Source organism: Chaetodon trifascialis, chromosome 21, assembly GCF_039877785.1.
Source record: "Chaetodon trifascialis isolate fChaTrf1 chromosome 21, fChaTrf1.hap1, whole genome shotgun sequence".
Lineage (NCBI taxonomy): Eukaryota > Metazoa > Chordata > Actinopteri > Chaetodontiformes > Chaetodontidae > Chaetodon > Chaetodon trifascialis.
Window position 1 is genome coordinate 53,379 of NC_092076.1, and position 25,622 is coordinate 79,000.

At 41.9% G+C, this 25,622-nt stretch overlaps 1 protein-coding gene across 7 annotated transcripts in view; it reads right to left on the reverse strand.

The window, feature by feature from the left end:
* jakmip3 (Janus kinase and microtubule interacting protein 3) overlaps positions 1–25,622 on the reverse strand; it is a 37,412-nt gene that overhangs the window by 8,637 nt on the left and 3,153 nt on the right. For 3 of the 7 annotated variants that reach the window (XM_070990592.1, XM_070990589.1, XM_070990593.1), the window contains exons 4-17: positions 23,720–23,959; positions 19,061–19,261; positions 14,102–14,215; positions 13,827–13,982; positions 12,497–12,634; positions 12,055–12,090; positions 11,701–11,772; positions 11,062–11,166; positions 9,814–9,942; positions 9,635–9,718; positions 8,284–8,346; positions 7,621–7,719; positions 7,407–7,505; positions 3,843–3,902 (exon numbers count right to left, since the gene is read on the reverse strand). In XM_070990592.1, the coding sequence (XP_070846693.1) occupies positions 3,843–3,902; positions 7,407–7,505; positions 7,621–7,719; positions 8,284–8,346; positions 9,635–9,718; positions 9,814–9,942; positions 11,062–11,166; positions 11,701–11,772; positions 12,055–12,090; positions 12,497–12,634; positions 13,827–13,982; positions 14,102–14,215; positions 19,061–19,261; positions 23,720–23,959 (1,596 nt within the window). The remainder of the gene's footprint in view (positions 1–3,842; positions 3,903–7,406; positions 7,506–7,620; positions 7,720–8,283; positions 8,347–9,634; positions 9,719–9,813; positions 9,943–11,061; positions 11,167–11,700; positions 11,773–12,054; positions 12,091–12,496; positions 12,635–13,826; positions 13,983–14,101; positions 14,216–19,060; positions 19,262–23,719; positions 23,960–25,622) is intronic. The other 4 variants (XM_070990595.1, XM_070990594.1, XM_070990597.1 and 1 more) reach the window with 4 other exon arrangements.

A 25,622-nucleotide genomic window follows, 5' to 3' on the forward strand; every position in this document is an offset into this window, starting at 1 on the left:
TTTATTTTGTAAAGAAGATCAAGGGCTGCTGTGCCTCTACTTTGCTGATTAGATGCATCCACCACCAGGCTACTGAAGTAAAGGGAATGGAAAATCCTAAGGAACTTCTCTTCAGCATCATTCCTATCAGATTTCCTAAGATGTGCTGGTTGATGGATGGAGACGGTGGCTTGGGTTCCTCTCCTTATGTGGTACTGTCCTGTGGCCCCACGCATTGTGGCCACTGCCTGACTGGGGCTCCAACTCCTTATCTGAACCTGCACCAATTATGTTGCAAAAATAACAAAATAACAGTTACAAAACTTCCATCTTTTCTATATATATATATTTTTTACAGCTGCCTACACATGCCAGAAGTTCATACAATGAAATAGAGGGAATACACACACATACCTGTGCAGTAACACCTCAAGAAATACCTCAAGAATGTCTCCTCCCTCCACAAACATCGCCTCTGTCTCTGAATCAATTGATGACATGTCGTCCTCAGATATTTCAACTCCAAACTTGTGGCTTTCACATTGAGTACCTTCTTCCTGTGCTTCTTGGAGGGTGTATTGTGTTTTCGCTGATTGTTTGTATGCTTGTACACACTAACGCACACAGTAATGGCAGCACATACTTCCCTTTACACACAGACTTGTGGTTTTAAAGTTACCTGGTGAAGCAGCATATCTTCATGTTCAGAATTTCATTGGCTATATGAAGCCCCAGTCATCAGCACAATTGGTTGCAATTGGCTCAATCTTTACAATGAAGAGGAAAGGGTGGTACTTCCTCTCACCTTGGATCCTCATTCCTTTCTGTTGGCTGTGGAAACGAGAAGCGCCAACTCAGGTGTCAATCAAAAAGTCGGAGTGCGGCGGCCATTTGACTACCAAGATATTGTAATTGTGTCCATAGGAGCAGGAGTTAGGACACAAAAACACAGAAGACCACATGTCTACCTGGATGTAACAGCAGACCATAAGTATTTATTCATCTAGCAATGTGTTTTGGACTAAAATCTCGTCTGTGTGGATTACTATGAGACTTCACAGGTGAATTGGCTCAACTTGTAAATGATTGTCTGTTGGTGTTGATTGTGCCTGCTGTTGTCATTGTATCTTGAAATGGTTCAAATCATTTGATTCATTAGAATCTTGGCTTTCCAATGTATGGCATATGGAGTACAAACTTAAACGTAGCATTTGTGCAAATAGACAGGAAGTGTACTGAACACACTGACGGCTCACCCACAGCTTTGTTTTGTCTTTATGTTGAATTCAATTGATTGAAAATGATTTGTAGGATTGCATTCTGTTTGTATTTACATTTTACACAGTGTCCAAATGGGGTTGTGCATGTCAGCCACATGCCAACTTGTCAGCTATATGTCAACAACATATCAACATGTAAATAACATGTCAACAACATGATAAGAGGTCAACATGTTGTCAACAATATGACAACTGTAGTACATGACAACAAAACATCAACAATAAGATCACACATGAGTTAAACCCAATTCCAAAAAAGTTGGGACACCATAAAACATAAATAAAACGTGATAATTTCCTTGTTGTTTTTAACTTATACTCAATTGAAAATAGCACAAAGTCAATATATTTAATGCTTTACCTCATCAACTTCATCTCTGTAAATTTATGGTTATTCTGAATTTGATGCAGCAACATATTTGAAACAAGTCCTCGACAGGCTCGATCGTTCACAAGTGAGGTTCACCACTTTGTGAACACATGATTGCATAAAACATGCCACTGCAATGGCTCAGAAACACTTCAGTTCTGTTGTAGGTAAACACAGTATGTTTGTAAATGATTGCTTTGTTTTATTTGCATTTTACACAGCATCCCAGCTTTTATTGAATAGGGTTCGGATTAGGTTTAGATTAGGTTGTACGTGTCAATAATGCATCAACAACACATGAACAACGTAAAAAAAATATACCAGTGTGTCAACTACACAACAGCAACATGCCAACGATATAACACGTTGACAACATATACATAACATGTCGACATCATAACAACAACATGAAAACAGGTTAACAACTAATCAACAACATGTGTACTACATGACAAGAAGAATCAACAAAAAACATCACACTATGTCAACATGTCAGTCTGTCAACTACACAACAGCAACATATAAATAACATTTCCGCAACTTAATAACATCATAATAATGACACAAACAGTATAGCAAGAACATTCTAACAACATGTCATCTAAACAAGTTGTCAACAACATGATAACAGGACAACTACACCAACACATTAATATGTAAATAACATGTAAACAACTCTCATCAACACAGCTATGTGCAGCTACGAGCAATACTAAAGACCATGTTGCAATGGGATCACACCAGCAAGTCAACCCATTGACAAACTAACCAGTGAGTACTCAGTAGAAATCAGTATTGTGCTTGAATGCGTGCCTTAAGTGTGCATGCTCATGTTTCTGGTGAACGTGCACTCAACATATCAGTTCGACCAGGATCGTCGTTAATGTAAGGGTGCCTCCGCCTCCTCCCCTTCCTTGTGTGTCTCTGTGTTTCCCACTTTCCCTCTGTATCTTGTCAGTCCTCTAACGTTTATATCTGTTTGTGTGCGTGTGTGTTTGGTCACAGCAGTTCCTCCTCTAATATGTGTCACTTGATCTATGTTACCAATCTGCTGTCATTGCTGCAGCCTATCCACCCATCATCCCCCACACGATAAATATATTAGACATTCAAATAAATCTTCTTATTAATCACCACCTGAATCTGTGTTCAATCCCTAACAGTGAATAACATTCATGACCTTGAGAGTAAACAATGCTAACACACTGTTTTACGATGGCCGGATGGTTCGGTACATTAAGTATGGTGCAGTTAACTTGTTTCTCTCTTGGTGATGTGGCTGCTGTGACTCCATCACAAGGCGGTCTCTACTTTTCCCTGATGTCTTAGAGTGGATGGGAATGAATGAAACTGGGATACAGTTGAATGCAACTGAAACTAACACGGGCCAGTGGAGGCGCTAATGACCTTCTTCCATCTCCTACCCCCCAACTTCGAGTCCTTGCTCAGACCACACCCATCTTCAAACTCGTCCTTCATTTTGATCTCAGCAAAACACCTGTGCAGCTCTTAGACTGCGTCTTACACAACTGTGATGCTATCACATTAACAAAATATGTCCAGACATATGAACACCTGGCAAAGTACTCACAACTGCTTCTGTGGTAGTTCCTGTTCCAGTAGATGTTTCCAGGACCACATTTTGCCATGACGACACATGCACACACATAGACTCACAAAGTGACCAGAATACCAGGTGTCATGGCTTGTAAAGGCGTCAACACATTAACTATACAACAACACAAAAATACCATAACATGACAACATGATAAGAGCATGATAACAACATACATCAACAACTCATCAACTCCATATAAATAACATGTCCACAACATGTCAGTGTATCAACAAGACAACAATATGATAGCCAGTCAAGTACATGTCAACAACACATCAACATGTAAAAAAAACATGTTGGCATGTGTCAGCTGCACAACAAGACTTCAACATGGTAACAACATGCCATCTAATTTGTCCACGTCATAACCATGTCCACATCACATCAGTGTATATAACATGTCAAGAATTTCATCACCCAAGCCAAACCTCATCTGACCACAGTCACCACAAACTGGATCATATGTGTCAGAGAAGCTGCAGTAAATTCTGTTTAGTTCTAAATAAACATGGTTTTGATGACAAAAGACAAAAATCTGTTTGAAACTGATTCTTCAATATAAAACACATACATGTACAAAATAAATTCAACATACACTTACGGCGTTATCTCCCAGAATGTCCAGCTTCTTCATCAACTCACTGATCACAATCTCCTGTGGAACAAAAATAACAGTAAACATTATACATGAAAACAAATAATTATTAAGGTATTGCTCAGTTTTATGTTTGAAAGCACTGGCTGTAACCAATAATTTATCTGAAAATGCAAGTATAAATTCTCACTGTTTCCATGCATCTTTCTCATCAGATGATTTTTTTCTCTCTTTTTTTTTTTTTCGTTTTTGCTCGATACATGTCCAATGCATTTCCAGTGCCAGTGCAAATGCCAGGTCCCACTTTAGCTAATGTGAAGCTAACCTTGCAGCCAAGCTAACATTGTCAGAGCCTATTAGTAAATCTAGGTATCTTAAAAATCCAAACAAAACCATTAGCTACTGCTGGCAGCTGGCCTTTCAAATGATGAATGCCTCATCTTCACCAGCAACCTGTCACGTGGGAAGAAAGAGGAGAGACAGCGTGTAGATGCATTTCTTTATATTTAAACCAAAAGAAAGACTGAGTGTATCGTCCCAGTGATGATGCAGTGCCATGTGAGTTCAAAATGGGCAGAAAAAAACACAACAAATTTGAAGAGACACCTGAAGATACACCATTCAAGTGTCTGCTAAAGTAAATATTAATTACGTGTGTTGATTCAATAGCATCAATCTTTTCTATAATTTATCACATGACATGGTGACACAGGGGCCCTTCACAGGCTGATAAATCTAACATCTGTAACATCAATAATTTGATTAGATTGTTTTGCACAACCAAACATGCAGAAAGGATTGTTGTGTTGTGTGATCCATGCAGAAAACAGATAAGACCTGAGGAAATATGATTACATTGCACTTTAGGCATTAATTATTATATGATATGAAAGTAAGTTACTAACAAATTCTCAGTCCAGACGATTAAACACATAGTTCAAAATATGAGTACTTCTCATTGAAATTTTTACAGCCTTCAGCGAACTCCTTTACAGTACAGTACAGTAGTATGACACTGACTAAAATTAGACTATATTAAGAGTTCCACTAAATATTGACTAAAATTAAAAAGAAAAAAAAACCCACAATGACTAAAATGTGAAATTAAACCAATTTCAGTGAATAAGGCTAAATTCCAAATTCTACTCAAACTTAACACTGCTCAGGTGTAACCAGGTGTTTATAGGTGTGCTCAGATGACCTCAGGTGTGTATAACAGGTATTTATATCAGGCCCAATTCCACCCTTTGGGAAAGGAATCAAATCTTTTAGCAGACTCCTTGCCCTAAATACATTGCTGACAACAGCATGCCTCACCTATGGGATAAAGTTTATTCACAATTTCAATATATTTTGGAACTGTAAAGCCTGATGGGATACATCCAAACACCCCTGTGTGCACATACATACGCAGGTAAGCACAACGATAGTAAACACAAGCAGACAGCAAATGTATCTCACTTGTCAGCCAATCCTCTGAATGCCTCGGATGAAGTAAAGCAGAGTTTCTGTCCCAGTCAGGGTCCAATGTGTGTCTTCCCCCATTTCATCTTATTCTCCAGGGACCCAACCTCAATTACCTCATTTGAATATCTTGCTCTTGAGCTCAAAGCAGAATTATCAGTGCTCATCATTACACTGTATCAACCACCAAGATATTCATCACTGTTTATGCAGGAATTCTCAGAGCTGATCGCACTTCGTATCACTAGATATGGCAGATTAATCCTGAATGGAAACCTGAGTATTCATATCAACAAAAAGAATGACTCCATCAGTCTCGGAGATCATGTGTCTGAGAAACATTACATCTGTTCTGGGGTTCAATTCAATTGAATTCAATTTTATTTGTATAGCGCCAAATCACAACAGAAGTTGTCTCAGGACACTTTCCATACAGAGCTGCTACAGACCAAACTCTTTATCTACAGAGAAACAATTCCCTCATGAGCAGCACTTGGAGACAGCGGCGAGGAAAAACTTCCTTTTAACAGGCAGAAACCTCAGACTGAACCAGACTCTGGCTGGGCGGCCATCTGCCTCGACTGGTTGCAGGGAGCTGCCTCTGTACATTATTACTCTCACAATGTATGTTTCTATAATTCTGGAGACGAAACACAACTGTGCATCCATGCAGACTCCATCACTAACTGTCTGTTAATCAGTAAATCAATGGATGCGCAATAATTTCTCCAAGTTAAGTGACGAAAAAACTGAAATCCTTCTAGTCACCCCTAAAACAAAAAGAGAGATGGGAACCCTAACCCCCACCAGGAAATAACTCCCTGGATTAAATCTGAGGTTACAGTCTTGGTGTTCTCCAAGATTCACATCTAAGATTCAAGTCCCACATCAACAAGGTGATTAAAACAGCTGAAGTATGACCACTTTGAAATCAAAGAGGCTGAAAACTGATTCATGCCTCATTCCAAGAGGAGAGAGCACATTAGTCCAGTTTCAGCTGCTCTGCAGTGACGTCCTCTAACATTCAGAACTAATTTTAAAGTCCTCCTCCTCGTATACAAAGGTCCTCATGGACTAGCACCAAGCTACATTGCTTACTATTTGACTTGGAGAAAACTGTGATCATCTGGAGAAAACTGTGATCATCTGGTTTATTGGAGGTTTCCAGCAGCTGAAGGAAAATCAAGGATGCAGCTTTTGTCAAAGCTCTGAAACAGACGACCTGCAGAGATCAGGAAGCAGCTCGCTGAATATTTTTAACAGAAAGCTAAAAAGCTTCTCTCCTGTGGAACCATCTTCAGTCTTTGTCTGGGAGGCAGACACTGTCTCTACATTTAAGAGTCGTCTTAAAACTGTCCTCTTTGATAAAGCTTATAGTTAGGGCTGGCTCAGGCTGGTCCTGGACCAGCCCCTAGTTATGCTGCTATAGGATTAGACTGTCGGGGGACATCCAAAGACACACCGAGCTCCTCCGTCCTTCTGTCCCTCTCCATCTGCACGCTTTCATGTCCTACCACGGCGTGTTGCTTCTTCCCCAGAGTCTTTGTGCTTTGTGGTCTTTCAGGTTCCGTGGATAGTGGCTAAACCTGGATTGGGGGTTATAGCCACGTCTCCCGCCATGGCCTTGTCTGGAGTGTCCAGAGACAACTTCAGTTGTGATTTGGCGCTATGTCAATAAAACTGAATTGAATTGAATTAAAAACTGATCTCTGAGCTTCAGCCTTTCACGAGCTCTGACTTCCTGATACAGACCTGAAACTTTATGTAACTTTATGCACTGCTGAGCTTCTTTTAAAATGTTGGAATTTACTTGATTTTATACATTATGTGGACTCTATTTTGAACATTATTTTATTACTGTTCTTCACTGGTTTTATTTTCCATCTTATGCATTGTCTTTATTTTCATCTTTATTTTTATTATTATCAAGTGGGTGTTAGTCTCTCTTATATAAATTTTCTATTCCTGTTTTTATGTTCATTCTATGTCTTTTTTGTGAAGCAGTCTGAGCTGCTTTTCTTGTATGAAAGGTGTTATAGAAATAAAGTTTCTGGGTGTGTGTGTTTACAGGTGTACTCAGATTTTTGCTGGTGTACTTACAGTGACTCCCTCTGCCTCGCAGTAGATCTGCAGAGGACTGAGACCCTCTGGGAAATAGAGTTGTTGGAAGTTAATGGCAGGTGAGCGTCGCTCCCTCTCCTGAACAGTAAACATAGTTTCCATAGAAAAAGGGACATTGTGTCAGTCAGTCTTGACTGTTTTAACATGTTGTTGTTGTTGTTGTTGTTGTTTATGTCTGTCTGACTGTTGTTACTTCAAGCTCTAAGATCCGAAACTCCAGCAGCTCATTCTGATCTTTGACGTCCTGGATGTCGCTTTTCAGCCGTAGATCTTCACCTTCCATCTGCTTCACCTGAAGAATATGAGAAATTTACAGCCAATCAGAGATAATATATAATGCTGTTTTCATATTTTATATTCCCAGCCTCAGTTGTGTCAAAAAAAATATTTACAGTTCAACACGAAAAGTCAATATTAATGGATTTGTTACACTATATTCTGTGTCACTTCTATTTGGAGGTCAATCAGTTTCAGAACAGCAGTTCCCATAATGCTTTGGGGGGTGTAACAGGAGATAAAGTATAATCAGGGACAGTTCAGCTGACATTCTTGAGTCTCATTCCCTGTTCCTGCATCACATGGGTGTCGCCACTGGAGTCTATTGATTCCAGTGGGAGAAGTGATCATGAGAAAAAATGGGGAGAAAAATATTTTTGCCTCAGGAACACACTCTGGAGCGAGCATATGAAGCTATTAGATAAAAATGACAGGCAAAATAAAGTGCAAACATTAAATATTTACTGTATTTACTGTTGTATTGTTTTGACATGGACAAACAAGAGTCCATCAGAAATGTGTTAAAAATGCCACATGGCTCAGTTCCTGCTTAGGTGAAGAAGAAATCAAAGTGCTTTACCTTCTCCACCAGCTCCTGATTCCTCTGGTACAATGCCTGCTTCTCCTCCACCCACTTCACATCCTGAAAGACAGACAGACAGGTTGACAGACAGATAGACAGAGAGGTGGACAGACAGACACACAGGGAGACAGACAAGTGGACAGGCAGAAAGACAGACAGGCAGACAGGTTGACAGACAGACAGACAGACAGACAGACAGACAGACAGACAGACAGACAGACAGACAGACAGGCAGACAGACAGACAGACAGACAGGCAGACAGACATCAGTGTCAGCAGTTGTCAGTGAACATTACCTTCAGCTCAGAGCTCTATCAGACCTCCTTTATGTTCTATGTTCAGTCATGTTCCACACAGAGCCAACAATTCACAAGTTTCTATTCTAGGTGATGTCACAGATAAGCTCCTCCCCTTTACTTGATCAGTGGGTCCAGCCTTTGATCTGTTTGGGTGTATGGTAAATAAACAGCAACAGCAGCACAAATGGTGGTCACCAATCAATATCAGCTATAGGTTCTGATTGGTTGCAAAGACCATTACAATAGTCAAGACGGGATGAAATAAAAGCATGGATGACTCTTTCAAAATCATTAAAAGACAGGCAGGACTTGCCCTTAGATAAAACCCTCAGCTGGGAGAAGCTGGATTTCACCACTGAATTAATTTGTTTGTCTATTTAAAAATCACTGTCCATTATCACCCCAAGATTTTTTACAGTGGATTTTATGCATGGACTCAGTGAGATCAGGTGCATATGGGGGCCAGTACGCACATAACTCAGACCAAATAACAGAACTTCTGTTTTATTTTCGTCAAATGGAACATGAGTAGTCACTCTATGCTGTGCTCTACTGTTTGTTCTACCTCTGTCTTATTTTCACTGGTTTTCTGCCCTCGAATCAGCATGGAGACACAGCCCTTCTCCACAAATCTATCTTGGAACCAATAAGACTGCACATCATATTCTCACCTGGTCATATTGTTGTTTGTTTCTTTAAAGACTTCATCATCCATTCTCTGTCATCTCGCCATCTGTTTTATTCTCGCTGTTTTATTATTTACTTCATTATTACTTTTTTAATTGTCTTATTTATTAGCGTCAACATCGTCACTGTGTTTGCACGTGTGTGTCTGTATTTGTGTGTGCCAATAAGGAACAAGTTTTTAACCAACCGAGTGAGAACAAATTGGCCAGTCCTCACAACTTCACAGGTTCAGACTTGGTTTTAAGGTGGCTAGCATTAGGGTTAGGGGCTGAGGAATACATTATGTTGTGAGGGTCCTCACAAGGATAGAAGTACAAAATAGTGTGTGTGCCTGCGCGTGTGCCTGCATTTGTGTGTTTTACCAGTCCTTGTTGTTTCAGTGCTGACTCAAGATCTGCAACTCTGGTTTCATATCGACTGATTTCAGTCAACAGTTGCTCTCTGGTCTGAAACAGAGAATAGAACCATCAATCTTTTCCTTGCATCATTACACAGACTAGAGCCCTTGTTCTCTTGCTGCCTTGCTCAGAGGTCGGGTCACCTTGATCTCCTTCTCAGCATCGTAATTTCCTCCACTCGTCTCCGTCAGCAGAGCATATGCTCGCTGCAGTGCCTGATACTCCTGAGTCAGCTGACGGTAACGAAGCTCCGCCTCCTCACGCGCACACACCTGAAACAGACAAGCCAGTCAGACCAGTGACAGAGCCAGTCCAACCAGTGACTGAACCAGTCTGATTATTGACAGAACCAGTCAGACCAGTGACAGAACCAGTCAGACTGAGAGAAGATCTGTCAATATTTAACAGTTGAGATGCTGTTTCCTGTTAAAAGGTCCACTGTGGAGGATTTTGGGGGGATCACTTGGCACAAATGGAATGTAACAGTCAATTATTTTTTCAATAGTGTAGAATCACCTGGAATTCAGAACTAGATGCAGAATCAGCTTCACAGGCCATGTATGTGCACACATGCAAGGAGTGTAACTCTGGTTTAATATGGATCACTGCTGATTTTGAAGAAACTTTGATTGATTGTTCTGCATTAACCAGATTCCATTAGAACCAAGGGAAGGTTACGTCTTCAGTGCAGGATTCTGCTGCCTCACAGTTTAAATGTTTCAATATGCTTCAACAGTCTTGCTGCAGAAAATTATTGTTTAGTGCACAAAATGGGGCTCAAGTAAATCAAGATACATAAAACTCAGCATATTCACTGGATACATGCATACATGTGCTGGAGAGCTATAGATACAGAAATGCAGTATTCTTCAACCCTGTTTTCTGCATCTGACCACAACTTCTCATCAGGCCACAGCCTCTACCCCATTCTTGTAATCTACCCAGAAATAATCTGTTCAATGCTTGATTCATCCTGAGGATCTTCTGCAGATCCACACTTCCAGCATTCACGGTACTGAAAGGAACAAAGGGACACCTCATCCTACACCACCTCCAGGAGGACAACAAGTCCTTGGGATGGAGAGCAAGGTGGAGGAGAAGTGCCTGGGAAACCAGTCTGTGACTGAAGGTGAAACACCACATCTGCTCCTCTTCTCACCTGTCCTCTCTCCTCACCTGCCTCCTCTCTCATCACCTCATCACCTGGCACAAGTCTTTCATAGAGGTGGTCAGGGAATGAAAATAGGTGCTGAGTGTGTTTTTTCTAATATATGCATACGTTTTAATTGAAATTTTTTAATCTACAGATGTAGCAGAAGGTAGCACACCACGGTATAATTTACAGTAACATGTGTGTGTGTGTGTGTGTGGGGGGGGGGGGGGGGGGGTACCTCTTCTGGTTCAGTATCTGGAGTTCTGTCAGTGTGAAAGGACAAAGATGATCCATCAGAGTCCACAGACGCTTCTTCATCATATCCATAAAATGTCTCAATGACCTGCGTGCTCACACGCACGCACACACACACACACACACACACACACACACACACACACACACACACACACACACACACACACACACACACAGTGTTGCTCATCAGCAGCGTGTTGGTGCACTGTATAACATGAGAACGTCCTCACAGTCAGACAGCAGGTGCTTCTCAGTACACAGTTCAGTGAAGAATGCAGAACCATCAGACTGCACCTGAGACAAGTTCTTGAGTTCTTCTGCAGCTTCAACATATCTGCAGATAATCTCAAATCAAAAGGTCCACTTACACAGAAACACACAAGCTCTGTCAGAGCTTTTCACTCTGTCGACTGTAAAATGCAGACTCATACTTTAATGTCGGAACAGTAGTAGTAGTGGTACTACTAGTAGTAGTAGTTGTATCACTGATCCCAGTAGTAGTAGTAGTCGTAGTAGTAACAGAGGACTGTTACTGATGATGTTTCAGCAGAACATGTGAATAAAGAATCTGGGTTTAAAAGACAACAAAACAGGAGTAAGAACACCTGTCCAGTCTCACCCTGCAGGCTCTGAAGGTTCGTTTCCTCCTCACTGAATCCTGACGTCTGTATCTCAGTAACATATCTCTCTCCTGGAGGACAAACAAACAGAAACAGGAGCTATGTGATCATTCATTTGGGGTCATGTTTGTGTCACCTGATCAATCTAAGTCCAATATTCATTCTCCTCTGTTTTTGGTCTCTACCAACATCTGCGGGAGGGAAACATCTGGCTTCTTATCCATTTAATACTTTTTAAGGGAACACAAAACACATTATTACACGGATGGTTCCTCATGCAGCAGCCTACAGAAAAAGTCCGAACAGTTGTTGTAGTACTAACAGTTGTAGAGGTACTGCTAATGAATACTTACTATAACATTCTTTACATAACCAGCTGTCTCCAGAGCCTGAAAACACAAACAGTTTTGTTTCAAATAAAGTTTTGTACATGTAGTGTTGTAGAGCAGTATTAACAGTACCACAAAGTACTTTATTAATCCCTCATGGGGAAGTTAAATTTCCAGAACAGCAGTGGTAGTTGTAGTCATAGTACTACTATTAGCAGTAATAGTAACACTTTGAACAGGTTGCCATTGATATGTTGTTGGAGCAGTAGTTGTAACAGTACAAGCAGTAGTAGGAATAGTAAGAATATTAATACCTTGGACAGATGGCAATAATATGTAGTAGTAGTAGCAGTAGTAGTAGTGTCTTGGACAAATGGTCAATAATGTGTAGTAGTAGTAGTAGTACCTTGGACAGATGGTCGATAATGTGTAGTAGTAGTAGTAGTAGTAGTAGTAGCAGCAGTACCTTGGACAGGTCGTCGATGATGTGTTGTTGCTCCAGAACTTGTAACCGTAGAAACTCCATCTCTCTCTCCTCCTGGCTGTAACCATGGTAACTGGTGGAGTGGCTGCGGTCTAGGTCGTTCAGAGAACTCGGTCTCCTCTGAGGACCACGACAAACAGTGGAATTACTGAGGGAAGTGACCATCTGAAACTGTGGATGTCTCCTGTCCATGCAGAATTGTGGGTTTTCAGAATTGTGGCAACCCTATCAGAGAAACTCCCCATCATCCACTGAAGCTGAATCTACAGTGGCCTACTGTACCTCACTGCAATGCAGGTTTTTGCTTGTAGTTGAGCATCAAAGGTCACCTCCACAACACTAGACAGATGTGTTGTATGTACATATATAATTAGATGGTGTTTTAGCTTCCCCACAGTAACTGTGTTTACATTCTGTCATTGACTTTGTGATACAGAGCAGCAGAGATTGATGGGCTGCTTTATAACCACATAAGTATGTAGACAAATTATGTAGACAAAACATATTTGCCTATGTAATATGTGTGTTACTGGAGGATACCACTAGAGCGCACACTGCAAAAACTCAGACCACATAAAACTTATGTATTTGCTTGATGTAAACAATAAACACAGCGTCGCTCGAGGAGATTACTATTTTAATTTTAATTCTGAGATCACAGCAGAAGAAGCAACAGTGGCATCATCGTAGATAGTATGTAAGGCCCCTAAATCAAAGATTTTGTGACGGTGAGTGTGTTTCTCTCGATCTGTCAGTGCGAGAAATTGATCATGAAAAAACACCACCAGAATTTGATGCACTATGCATGTCCATCACACAACAGACACAATGGGTCAGGTCAACAGAGTGGCCTGCCATCACTCTGGCAACAGGCACGTCTACCATCCTCACTCTGACCCCACACTGCGCCCTACATGTGCGTATTGCATGTGTGTAGCATTCATTTTTGAGGACGTCAACAATCGATGTTCATGTTCTTATTTTTTCCAAAAAAGGTGACTGTTCTGTGGCATAATAATTTTCATAAAGTACTTTCATAAAGTACGGTGAGATGTCAAGTCAGATCCAGGTCTAAACTCAGTTTGACCAGATATGTACTATGTTCTGGTTGTCAGTACTGCAAACCTACAATAGTTACCTTTAGTTTGATAAATAGTACATTGTCCATCTTTAGATGTCAATTCTTCAGAATAAACTGACTGGTATGTTCAGGTCCAGACTGGTCCCAGTCCTACTGGTTTGACTGGGAAAGAAGCAGCAGACTGTGTTTGTTACTGATGTCAGGGTACAGGATTACAGGGAGAGGGGTTACCATAGTTACCATCTCCAGGTTCTCCTGTGTGACAAAGCGAAGCTTGTTGTCGAGGCGACGGAGCGCAAGAGCCAGCTCCTCATTCTTCCTGCTCAGACGTTTGTTTTTGTCTAGAAGAGGAAGAAACTGACTCTCCGCCTCTCTCAGACGCTTCAGCTACAAAAAATAAAGAAAAAGGACAGAAAATATATAAAAGTGTTGTGTGTGTGTGTGTGTGTGTGTGTGTGTGTGTGTGTGTGTGTGTGTGTGTGTGTGTGTGTGTGTGTGTGTTTTACCAGTTCGTTGCGTTCTTCAGAGAGAAGAGCATTTCGATCCTCCAGCTTCCTGACGACAGCACTGAGTTCAGCAATTTTTAACTGAAACCTCCGAGTGTCCCGGTCCTCCTGAGACTGCACATACACACACACACACACACACACAGAGAGAGAGAGAGAGAGAGAGAGAGAGAGAGAGAGAGAGAGAGAGAGAGAGAGAGAGAGAGAGAGAGAGAGAGAGAGAGAGTAATTTTTCCATCACTTCTGGGGACAATACATAGACTCATTTACATTTCATGGAGACTTAGCTGTAACCTAACCTTAACCAAAGACTTCACTTCAAATTGAATGATTTTCATTATAAGAACTTATGTTTGCCCCCATAAAGACAGTAGGTTTCCACAATGTGACTGTGTACAAACAGATTGATGTCCCCACAACATCAGTAATATACATCCACACACACACACACAGTAACACACACAAACAATGCAGTGTGAGCAGTTATTTGAGGTCCCTGCGGTTACAGTGTGCTTCATATCTAAAATGGTGGCACATGTAGATGCGGTGTCAGTAGCTCCCTTCACCAGATTTTTGTTTTGTTATTTTTAGCCTTTCGTACCAAATCACATATCACTCATGACAGAAATACACTTTTCAACACTGGTAAATAAAGTGCAGTGACTGGGTAAGTGCAGCAGACCTCAAGACCATAACAGTCCACGACATCTTCCGACCACCCAGTCAGGCCAGCCAGACAAAATGCCACCAAACATGTTGTAGTTGCCCCAGGAAGAGAAGAAAGAAAGCCCAGGTAAGAGGCAAGATAACCTAGCTTGGACTTAAGGCTAGTCGAGTACCCAGCCAACCCCTGGCTAATGTCCAGAGCCAGGAAAATAAAAAGGATGAAATAAGATTAAGTCAACATTGGGAAATCAGAGGCTGATGTGCCCACATCTTTACAGAGACCTTGCTCCCTCACAACATCCTGAATCAAGTATGGCACTCGACAGGCAGACCACGTTCTTGGCTAACAGAAGACAAAAGTATAGTAAGACGGGGGGGGAGGGGGGGGGGGGGTGCAGACTTGTGTTGCAAAAGCACATTGAGTGGTCATCAGACTTGAAAAGCACTGTATAAATATTGCCCATTTACCATTTACATTCGTCAAGGTACAAACAAAAACAAAAATCAAAATCACTGCAGGAGCTGTGCGAGGTCATCAGCAGTCACATGACAAAACAACTGGATGGTATTTTCCTTGTAATTGGTGATTTTAATGAGATACATATTAGAAATGTTTTGTGAAAATTCCACCATCAAGTCTACATTTCCACCAGGGGAAAAAGTACCCCAGACCATGTTCACATAAAAAGCCTTCCTGTTCGTATTTTGGTCAATCAGACCATATTTTCTCTGCTTCTGCCCACTATCCACTTTCTCCCAGCTGATAAGTAAAAAGATAAAGAGATGCCGCCACCCACGAGAACCACATCAGTCTTGAGGAATACACAAGATCACTGACATCATACAATAGCACCTGTGGATGATGTGGTGACCACAAAAACAATGAAATCATTCTCCAACCAAAAAGTCTGCATGTATGGAGAGCTGGTGACTCTATCCAGAGCCAAAAAGCTGCTTTTCAGTCAGGTGACAATGATGCATACAGAACCACCAATGCTAAACAAAGAGTCAGCTGTCAAGTCCACTCTGCTTCCAGAGGATTGGCCACTCTCAGTATCCCCAGTAGATGTGAGAAGAACCCTGCTGAGAGCTAATGTAAGTAAAGCTGCTGAGCCTGAAAACATCCCTGGCTGAGTACAACCGTGGCTCCAAAAAAGTGTGGACTCTGTAAAATGGAAATAAAAATACAGTAATTTGCAAACATATGAAAATACTTGATTATTTGATCAAAAGTCAAAGCTGCCAGAAGCCTGTGGACATAAAAACTGAAGGAAGAGAACTCAGTTAGGACTCCCTTGGTGCATTTGACCAACAGCCACACAGCTTAAGAGTCTGGCCATGATGTGTTGTTAGTATTAGTAGTGGTAGTAGTAGTAGTAGTAACAGTAGTAGTAGTAGTAGTAGTAGTAGTATCTGTACCTTGAGCAGGTGTTTGATGGTGAGTAGTAGTAGGTTAATAGTAGTTAATACTTCACTGACAAATAGCCAATCATAGAGGACTGCAATCTGTCATTAGTGGAGAGCTGAAGCTAAATGTCACTTTGGAGAAACCTGAGAGTATTCTGATAAGACTTTCTGATAAGACTTATTATATATCATCTTTTTATAGTAACCTTAGCAATAACAATTATCGTTACTTCATTCATGTGTCTCTCCTGATTGAAATGGGTATAATTACTTCAGGTTGACTTGATGCATCTAAAAATACCCACAAATTTAAGATGGCAGTTTGAATAGGATGTCTGCAGTTATTTAATATCAGATTCTGTCCTGTAGTACAGAGACAAAATAATAAAAATCATTCCATTGTCCAAATATGAATGAACCTAAATGTATGTATGTACTCTTACGTCTGTAATGTCAACCTCATTAAAAACGTTTGGGAAACATTGACTTTCACTGTGTATTGGTGTGCTTTAATGCAGTGGTTCTCAACTGGTCTGGCTTCGCTACCCACCATCACCTCTTAATAACAAGCCGCAACCCGACACGAATAGACAGCACTCCGCTGCATAAAAAATGTCCTTCAAAATAAAAGCACAGGATTTTTTTCTTAACATTTTTTTTTGCCCAGGCAAAGGCCCGCAACCCACTCAACAGAGGTCTGGGACCCACTTTTGTGTCGCGACCCACAAGTTGAGAATCAGTGCTTTAATGTATTAACCTTCACTAATTTTTCTTTAATGCTCCCAGTTCTCTCCAGTAGCGATGGACTTGATTCAGGACTCAGGACTTTGTCTCCTCAGGGGTTTATGACCTGGTCTGCTACAGACGGAGAACACTCTCACCATAAAATTCAACTAAGTGTAGCAGAACTTGTGGCATAAGTATTAGCATCAAAACACACTTAAAATACAAAAAAGTAAAAGTATTCATTGTGCAGAATGGCCCATTTCAGAATAATGTATATTACTGACTTACAATTTCTGATGTATTAATACCTACATCATTATATATAGCGTGAGCGTGACATTGACTCCCTCACTCACCTCACCAGGCTATACAGCAATGACATCGGGGTGTCATGCATCGCCACTGAAGGGGTTGAACTACCTGAAGGCAACATAGCAGATGTTCAGGACAGCTACAAATACCTAGGGATCCCACAGGCAAATTCCTTCAGAGGGTGAGGCAGGTCCTGAAGAGTCAGCTGAATGGCAAGAATAAGATCCTGGCAATAAACACCTACGCCCTGCCAGTAATCAGATACCCTGCTGATATAATATCCTGGCCACTGGAAGAAATGGAAGCCACTGATATCAAGACAAGGAAGATCCTTACGATGTATGGAGGGTTTTCCCCTAAGTCCAGCGTCCTGACGATATACACTAAGCGGAAGACAGGAGGCCACAGACTAGTGAGCGTCAGAGCCACTATCCAGGAGGAAACAGCAAGCCTCTGGGAGTACATCAAGAAGATGGCCCCCAATGATGACCTGCTGAGTGAACATTTCAGGCAGCAGAAGCCCAGTAAGGAGGAGCCAGAAGGGTTGGCATGGACAGACAAGCCCCTGCATGGCATGTGCCATCAACAGCTTGAGGAAGTGGCTGACATAGCGAAAACATACCAGTGGCTGGAAAAGACTGGACTGAAAGACAGCACAGAGGCACTGTGGCTGCACAAGAGCAAGCCTTGAACACAAGGTCAATAGAGGCCTGGATCTACCACAGCAGACAAGACTCCAGGTGCAGGCTGTGCAAAGATGCCCCTGAGACAATCCAGTACACAATAGCAGGGTGTAAGATGCTGGCAGGGAAGGCATAAATGGTGCGTCATAACCAGGTGGCTAGCATCGTACACAGGAACATCTGTACCGAGAATGGGCTGGACGTCCCAGGATCAAAGTGGAAGATAACTCCAAAAGTGATCCAGAACAACTGAGCCAAGATTCTGTGGGACTTCCAGTTCCAGACAGACAAACTGGTGATGGCGAACCAACCAGACATTGTGGTGGTGGACAAAGAACAGAAGACAGTCACAGTGGTGGATGTAACGATCCCAAGTGACAGTAACATCAGGAACAAAGAGCAAGAGAAGCTGGAGAAATACCAGGGTCTCAAGGAGGAGTTGGAGAAGATGTCGAGCATAAAAGGCAGAAGTGGTCCCAGTAGTGATCAGGGCACTCGGAGCAGTAAAACGGCTCCAGCAGATACCAGGAAGAACATCTGAGATGTCCAGAAGAGCTCACTCCTGGGAGCAGCCAAGATCCTGCACAGAACCCTCAAGCTCCCAGGTCTCTGGTAGAGAACCCGAGTTTGAAGAAGGCACAATACTGCCCCAGGCGAGGTGAGAAGGTTATTTATATATGCACACACACACACACACACACACACACACACACAGCTGGGGGGCTTGAGGATTTCCCCCTGAGGATTATCTTATCTTTTATTTGTTGATTATATTTGACATCATTAATTTAAATCTGCAAAGTTACTTAAGTTAGAAATGTAGTTCAGTAAAACATAATATTTGCCTTTGAAATGTAGTAGAGTGGAATCAGAAAGCTGCAGAAAGTGGAAATACTCAAGTCCAAGTACCTAAAATTGTTCTTAAGTACAGCATTTGATAAGTTACCTTCCACCACCAAACGCCAAACGAGTGTCGCAACTTTCTGCGGCGTTGTGTTTAATGACATAATGATGACTCTGAAGGAGGTGGAGCCTAAAGTGGGATGTCATGGTAAACTCAGAGGTCAAAGTTCACCACGACCAGTTAACATGTTGTGTTTCAACAGTGATATGAAGCAAAGTGAATTTATTTCATGCAGTATGAGCAGGAAGAGGCGGGGCTTACAATGTGAGGAGGAGTGTTAGGGGTGGGATTAAGGGCTTGGCCAGGGTGATTTATTCCCACCCTCTGTGCGTCTCTCAGGGCTGCAATTTGCTGCTCGGCAGCCTGAGTCTGCAGCTGGAGGCGGTGGGCGTGTCCAGCTTGCAGCCCGAGGGCTTTATCCAATACACTGACAGCTCTGTCCTTCAGCTTTATCTCATCCATCTGCACACAGACAGGTAGACAGACAGACAGGTAGGCAGACAGTTTATAGAGACAGAGAGGGTGTTAAGTTAGAGACAGACAGACACACACACACACACACACACACACACACACACACACACACACACACAGGCAGAGAAAAAGACAAGTTAGTCAGGATGGAGTTTGTCAGGCAGACAGGTAGATAGAGAGGCTAGAGACAGACAGACAGACAGACAGACAGACAGACAGACAGACAGACAGACAGACAGACAGACAGACAGGTAAAGGGTGGGATTGGAAGAGTCATTTTCACTTTTTCAGATAAAAAAAATGTGCTGAATCTAAACTCAAACAGGTGAACATGAATCTGCAGCTCAGATGAATCATTCTGTGTCCTTCCTGTTTGTCCTTACTTCATCATGTCTCATGATCTCATACTTTAGTATATTTCTCCATATAATGTTTGTATTCAGTTGGTCTGCAGGTGAGCCACCTGAGTGATATCAGCATGTGGGATCACGGCTGAGAAATGAGCCAAGTACGAGTTAGTGCAGGTGCAGTATTAACTGCTAACATGGTGGAATAATTACAAAGGCCACAGGGAGCAGAGGAAGAACACTGGGACGAGGTAACGGATAGAGGCTTTACCTACCTAACCCTGATGTACATAAATTAATACTCAAGAAAGAGACCCTAGGTGAAGGGGAGCTGAACACTGTTAGACCCAACCTGAATATACCTGAGTTAAATCCAAAACACCAGCTGCAGCTTGACAAGCTATCAACTCATTTGTTTAATTGAAAAGCAAATGTGATGGAAAGGAGCAGGATAATAACCTCCCAAGAACGAGACGCAGAAACTAATTTAACAAATAACTTCCTTATATGCTTTGAAGGCTAATTTATAGAAATAACTGATTCACATCCTTCTGACCCCAGTTTTATGACCTGATCAGACGTGATCCTCAGGACTGAGTGGCCCTGTGAAGTATATCATACGTTAGGTTGGTGATCACATACATTACTTCTCTGTTTAATTAAGCAGCCTTAATGGTCTTCTAATTGTGACCCGCCATGAGAAAACCAGCAACAAGTCAGCCCAGTGCAAGTTGTGTAAACACAGAAAAATCAATTAAAAAAAAAAATAATAATAATTTTCGTTTTTTTGCAGAATATGTGAATTGAAATGATGAAGAAGCTGCTCCATGTTTCAAATAACAGTATTGGGGCCTTAAAACCATATACTTTGGATTTGAATTTGGGTTGTTTCACAGGAAATTGTCAGTCCTAGTTGGGGGTGTGGCGGTTCAACAGTAAATTAGCATACTGGCTTTCTTGGGCTATTCACATGCTTCTGTTCTTTATTTGGCCAATCAGCTGCACGTTAAAAGGGAACCACATGGCTACTTATGCAGCTTCTGGTTATGCCGACAACAATCTCACTCCTGATTCTGAACCCAAACTAGAAGATGAAACAGAAGAAATCGACAACAGCGACTGCATTACACCGGAGAACATCCCTAATCTACAGTTGACCTTAGCTCGAGATGAAGACAATGAAGAATATGATGAAGAGTAGCAGTAGTGATGGCGGCGTGTGCGGACGCAGCGGCTCCTCTCTGTCCCAAAAATGTGGTGTCTACATGTTTGCCTTCGTCGGTGTGTTTGAGTGAAGTTCGAGTATGTTTTCGTTGCACTTGTTTGTCCCAATGCACACATACAGCCGTGGGACTCCTTGGGACATCAACAACACAGCAATCTGCAAATTAAACCCGGCACACGCTAAGGAGTTACTCAACCTCGGCCTATTCCGGTGGCCCGTTTCGACACCACCCCCCACTACTGCAGCGCACCCACAGAGGAAGCGCCGCAGGCGTTGCGAGAGGAGGCAGAAGCAGGGAAAGCGCGGGGGTATCTGGGCTAGGCTAGCAGCGAATCCACACAAGCCAGCTATACCATCTATCACACTCGTCAATGTACGCTCCTGGGACAACAAACTGGACTATATACACCTTCTGGAAAGCTTAGAAACTACACTTTCAGAATCTGTAAATAACTCAAAATGCCCCCTGGGAGACTTGTTGCTGGTTTTCTCGTGGCTGGTCACAATTTGTCTTTGAGCTGAATGCTGCAATGATGAAACCCATCTGTGTTTTGCTAACAGTTCAGGTTACAGTAGAGTTGTTCAGCTGATGACAGTGAACAGTTTCAATCAAACTTCCCATTAAACTTAGTTTCTCAACAGGTTGCTGGTGTTCAGGACCAAATTTCAAACAAACACATGTGTCTGCCAGTATGAATAAAAACCTTATTTAAAATGACATGAAACCGAGCAACACACTCCTTATTACTTGTAACAGCTGGCTTTTATTTTCCCAGAGAAAATCAGTGAAACTGCAGCAACGTGAGACGCTGTCAAGTCTGTAAACACAGAGCATGTTCTGTCTGCAGGGCTGTTTGTGTTGTACCAGTCTGTGTTTGACTCAGCGGCTTTTCTTTGTATTGTACCAGTCAGTGCAGCTCAGTCAGCTTATAATAACTTATTTATTCATTCATCCGTTAAAAGCCACTTTCTCATTCCATGTCCATTTACCGACTTAGTTTTTGTGTTATTATGGAAGGTCTAAATCTCCTTTAATCTGATCATATAAGCTGAACCCAAAAGGTTAAAGGAATGCCTCAGTGATAGTGAAGACAAGAAAAGCAGAGTATGTCCAACATATCAGTTATCAACAACCCTCTGCCAATCAAAGTGTTGCCTTTATTCTACAGTCCAGATGTTAACTCTGCTCTAGAACAGAGCATCATCATTACAAAATCTGCCCACAGCAGACTCTTCAAGAACACATATGTGAAGCAGTTTTGTTGCTAAAATTCTCCATTAATCAATCAATTTTCCGCTGCTTATCTGTGGTCACGTCATGGTGGCAGCAGGCTTAACAAGGCGGTCCAGATGCCTGTTTCCCAAGCAATGGTTAATATTCTGTACAGAAATTTAAACTGAATTGCTTACATGTGGGACTATTCTCACTTATTCCAGATTTTGTATGGCCTTACAAGTAGACCTTTGTTCTCCTGTGTTTATTTAGTTTCTATTTTGATACCAGTTACACTTTTCAATGTAAGGTCTGTAAACTATTAGTTTCAAACAAACTTATCTTACCACTTTGAAAATAGCACCAACTTTACCAGGTAATCCAGCAATGGTCCTGAAATTATCGTTGTCTGTACATCCATGGGTACACTGCAAAGGGGGCCTGCTAATAGCTAATTCAGCATGCTGTTCTTGGAGCCAATTTGACAAAATGTAAACCAATATCAACTAAAATCTGGGGCTGGAAAGACAGTAGTATCTACCTGTAGCTGATGTTACAACAGTACAAGGACGACACTCCAGATGGGATTTAAACTACAGGAGCAGCCAGTTCATAGAAAAGCAGGAGGTCCTTGTGACTGTAATTATTAGTTCACATACAAGATCTGAAATAAAATCACTGCCCAGTTATGTAATGTTAAAAACAACCCACTACCCCTGCAGACAGGAATTAAGTCTGAATGGGTCAACTAATCTAAAACTTGGCCAGTTAGGATTTACTTTTAGTCGTGGAAAAAAACTGTGAACAGTCCCAAATTTATAAGACATTCCCTTCAAATGTGACAGAATAGTGTTTTCATTGCTTTTAAAGAGGGTCAGGGGTCGTACAGGACCACACACACAAGAACAGACTGAACGGTCGTGTGTGTTAATGGTAGTGTGTGTGTGTGTGTGTGTGTGTGTGTGTGTGTGTGTGTGTGTGTGTGTGTGTGTGTGTGTGTGTGTGTGTGTCTGTGTGTGTGTGTATTAATGGTAGTGAGTTTGTGTATTAATGGTTATGTGTGTGTGTGTGTGTGTGTGTGTGTGTGTGTGTGTGTGTGTGTGTGTGTGTGTCTGTGTGTGTGTGTGTGTGTGTATTAATGGTAGTGAGTTTGTATATTAATGGTTGTGTGTGTGTGTGTGTGTATTAATGGTAGTGAGTTTGTATATTAATGGTTATGTGTGTGTGTGTGTGTGTGTGTGTGTGTGTGTGTGTGTGTGTATTAATGGTAGTGAGTTTGTATATTAATGGTTGTGTGTGTGTGTGTGTGTGTGTGTGTGTGTGTGTGTGTGTGTGTCTGTGTGTGTGTGTGTGTGTATTAATGGTAGTGAGTTTGTATATTAATGGTTGTGTGTGTGTGTGTGTGTGTGTGTGTGTGTGTGTCTGTGTGTGTGTGTGTGTGTATTAATGGTAGTGAGTTTGTATATTAATGGTTGTGTGTGTGTGTGTGTGTGCGTGTGTGCGTGTGTGCGTGCATGTTCATGGTTGTGTGTGCGTGTGTGTGTGTGTGCGTGTGTGCGTGTGTGCGTGCATGTTCATGGTTGTGTGTGCGTGTGTGCGTGTGTGCGTGTGTGCGTGCATGTTCATGGTTGTGTGTGCGTGTGTGTGGCGGTAACTCGTACCAGTCGGCGGATCTCTCTTTCACAGTCTCTCTTCGTCCTGTTCAGCTCTTCCTGGTGTTGGTGATGAGCTGATCGTAGTTCAGCTGCTCGGGCCTGGCAGGCCTGCTGAGCAGATGTCAGAGCCTCCTCAGCAGTCCTCTTTGCTCCTCTCAGTTCCTGAACCTCCTGCTGGAGCCGACAACGCTCCACCTCCCAGCTCCTCCTTGTCTCCTCCACCTCTGCCAGCAGGGTGCTCCTCACCTGAAGAATGAGAGGGCAGGGAATCTCTAACATTTCTTTCAATCCATTTTCATTCCCATCTTGTCACATATGGATGCTTGCTCGGTACATCCTGGTGTCAGTTTTTAAAAGGTACTTGGTACCCCTTTAGCATCGCTTTTCAGTGTGTAGTGAAGTCTCACTCCCAGTCCATCAAATGATGTAGAGCATGAAAAGTTTGAATTACAGGACTTTCACAGAGGGACCAGGGTTCACATCCCCTGTGAAACTAAAAGTGAAGTTTGAGTTACTTTCTAAGAGAAGTAATATAACCTAATGTACGTAAGTAAGTACAAAACTAATATACTTATTTTAAGGTAAACCACGATCTTCTCTTAAACCTAACCAGAATAAGCTTTATTGGACAAATTCGTGCACACATACAAGGAATTCGAGTCCGGTTTTGTTGTAGGGGTGTCACAGATGAACAAGGCTTGACCCCAAATGCAGACCACACGGCAGAGCTGGTGCAATTCAGTACATTTCTTTAAAAAAAAAGGCAACAAACAAAGACCTTCAAGCAGGGAGGCAGATGAGGGTCAAAGGCACAGTAAACGTCCAAAGTAGCATGAAAAAAAAATCCAAACCAAGGGAGCAGAAACTCAATACAAGTAAAGTCTAGGGAAACAAAGCAAAGTCCAAAATCTCAGATTAACAGCAAAATATGGGAAGGGGAACTGCTTGACAGTAGAGGTACGAGGACAAACTGGAAAAAAATAAAGGAAACAGATTTAAATACACTGAGAGGAAGATAAATGAGGCACAGGTGAAAACAAATCAATCACAAAGGCAGGAAAACACAGGAAGTAAAGCAAAAGGAGACACATGAGGAAAGCTTTCAACATAAAACAGGAAATAACAAAAGCAAACAAACCAGATCATCACAGGTTTAAACATTGCATGAAATGTACTTGCAAAGGAAAAAAGAGATGCAGCTCAATGAGGACAAAAACACAAACGATTGAACAACAAGTTAATTAGTAGAAAAATCTAAAATAAACAATCCAAACAAAAAATTATGATGCAACAAACAATTTATACCGAGACATTTACACTGTGCAGGTATTCAGCAGTGAATGATGAATGTGCCTGTTAGAGACCATCATTATTGGATGATGAATGGATGTTTTGGTGTCACCGTATGACTGCTAACTGTTCATCAGGTTAATGGCTGGTCAGAAGAAACTGTTTCTGTGTCTGGTTGTTTGGTGTTCAGTGATCTTTAGCATCTACCAGAGGACAGAAGTCAGAACAGGTGGTCTCCAGGATAAGAGGGGTCTGCAATTTGTCATTAATGAATCTGAATACTGTTCTCAGTGGGTGGTAGACTCCACCAGGGTTGTTTCTGTCACATATTCAGTACTGCACGATGCTGTTTAACGCCGGCATCGTGTGATGTAGCTCTGTGTTGATGCTGTTTTTCTCAATTCTACATCATAAACCCACGTTTGTTTTGCACTCCTGTTATCCATCCATCCATTATCTATACCGCCTATCCCTTTCGGGGTTGCGGGGGGCTGGAGCCTATCCCAGCTACAATGGGCGAGAGGCGGGGTACACCCTGAACCGGTCGCCAGCCGATTGCAGGGCCACATGCAAAGACAGACAAACATTCACACTCACACTCACGGACAATTTAGAGTCA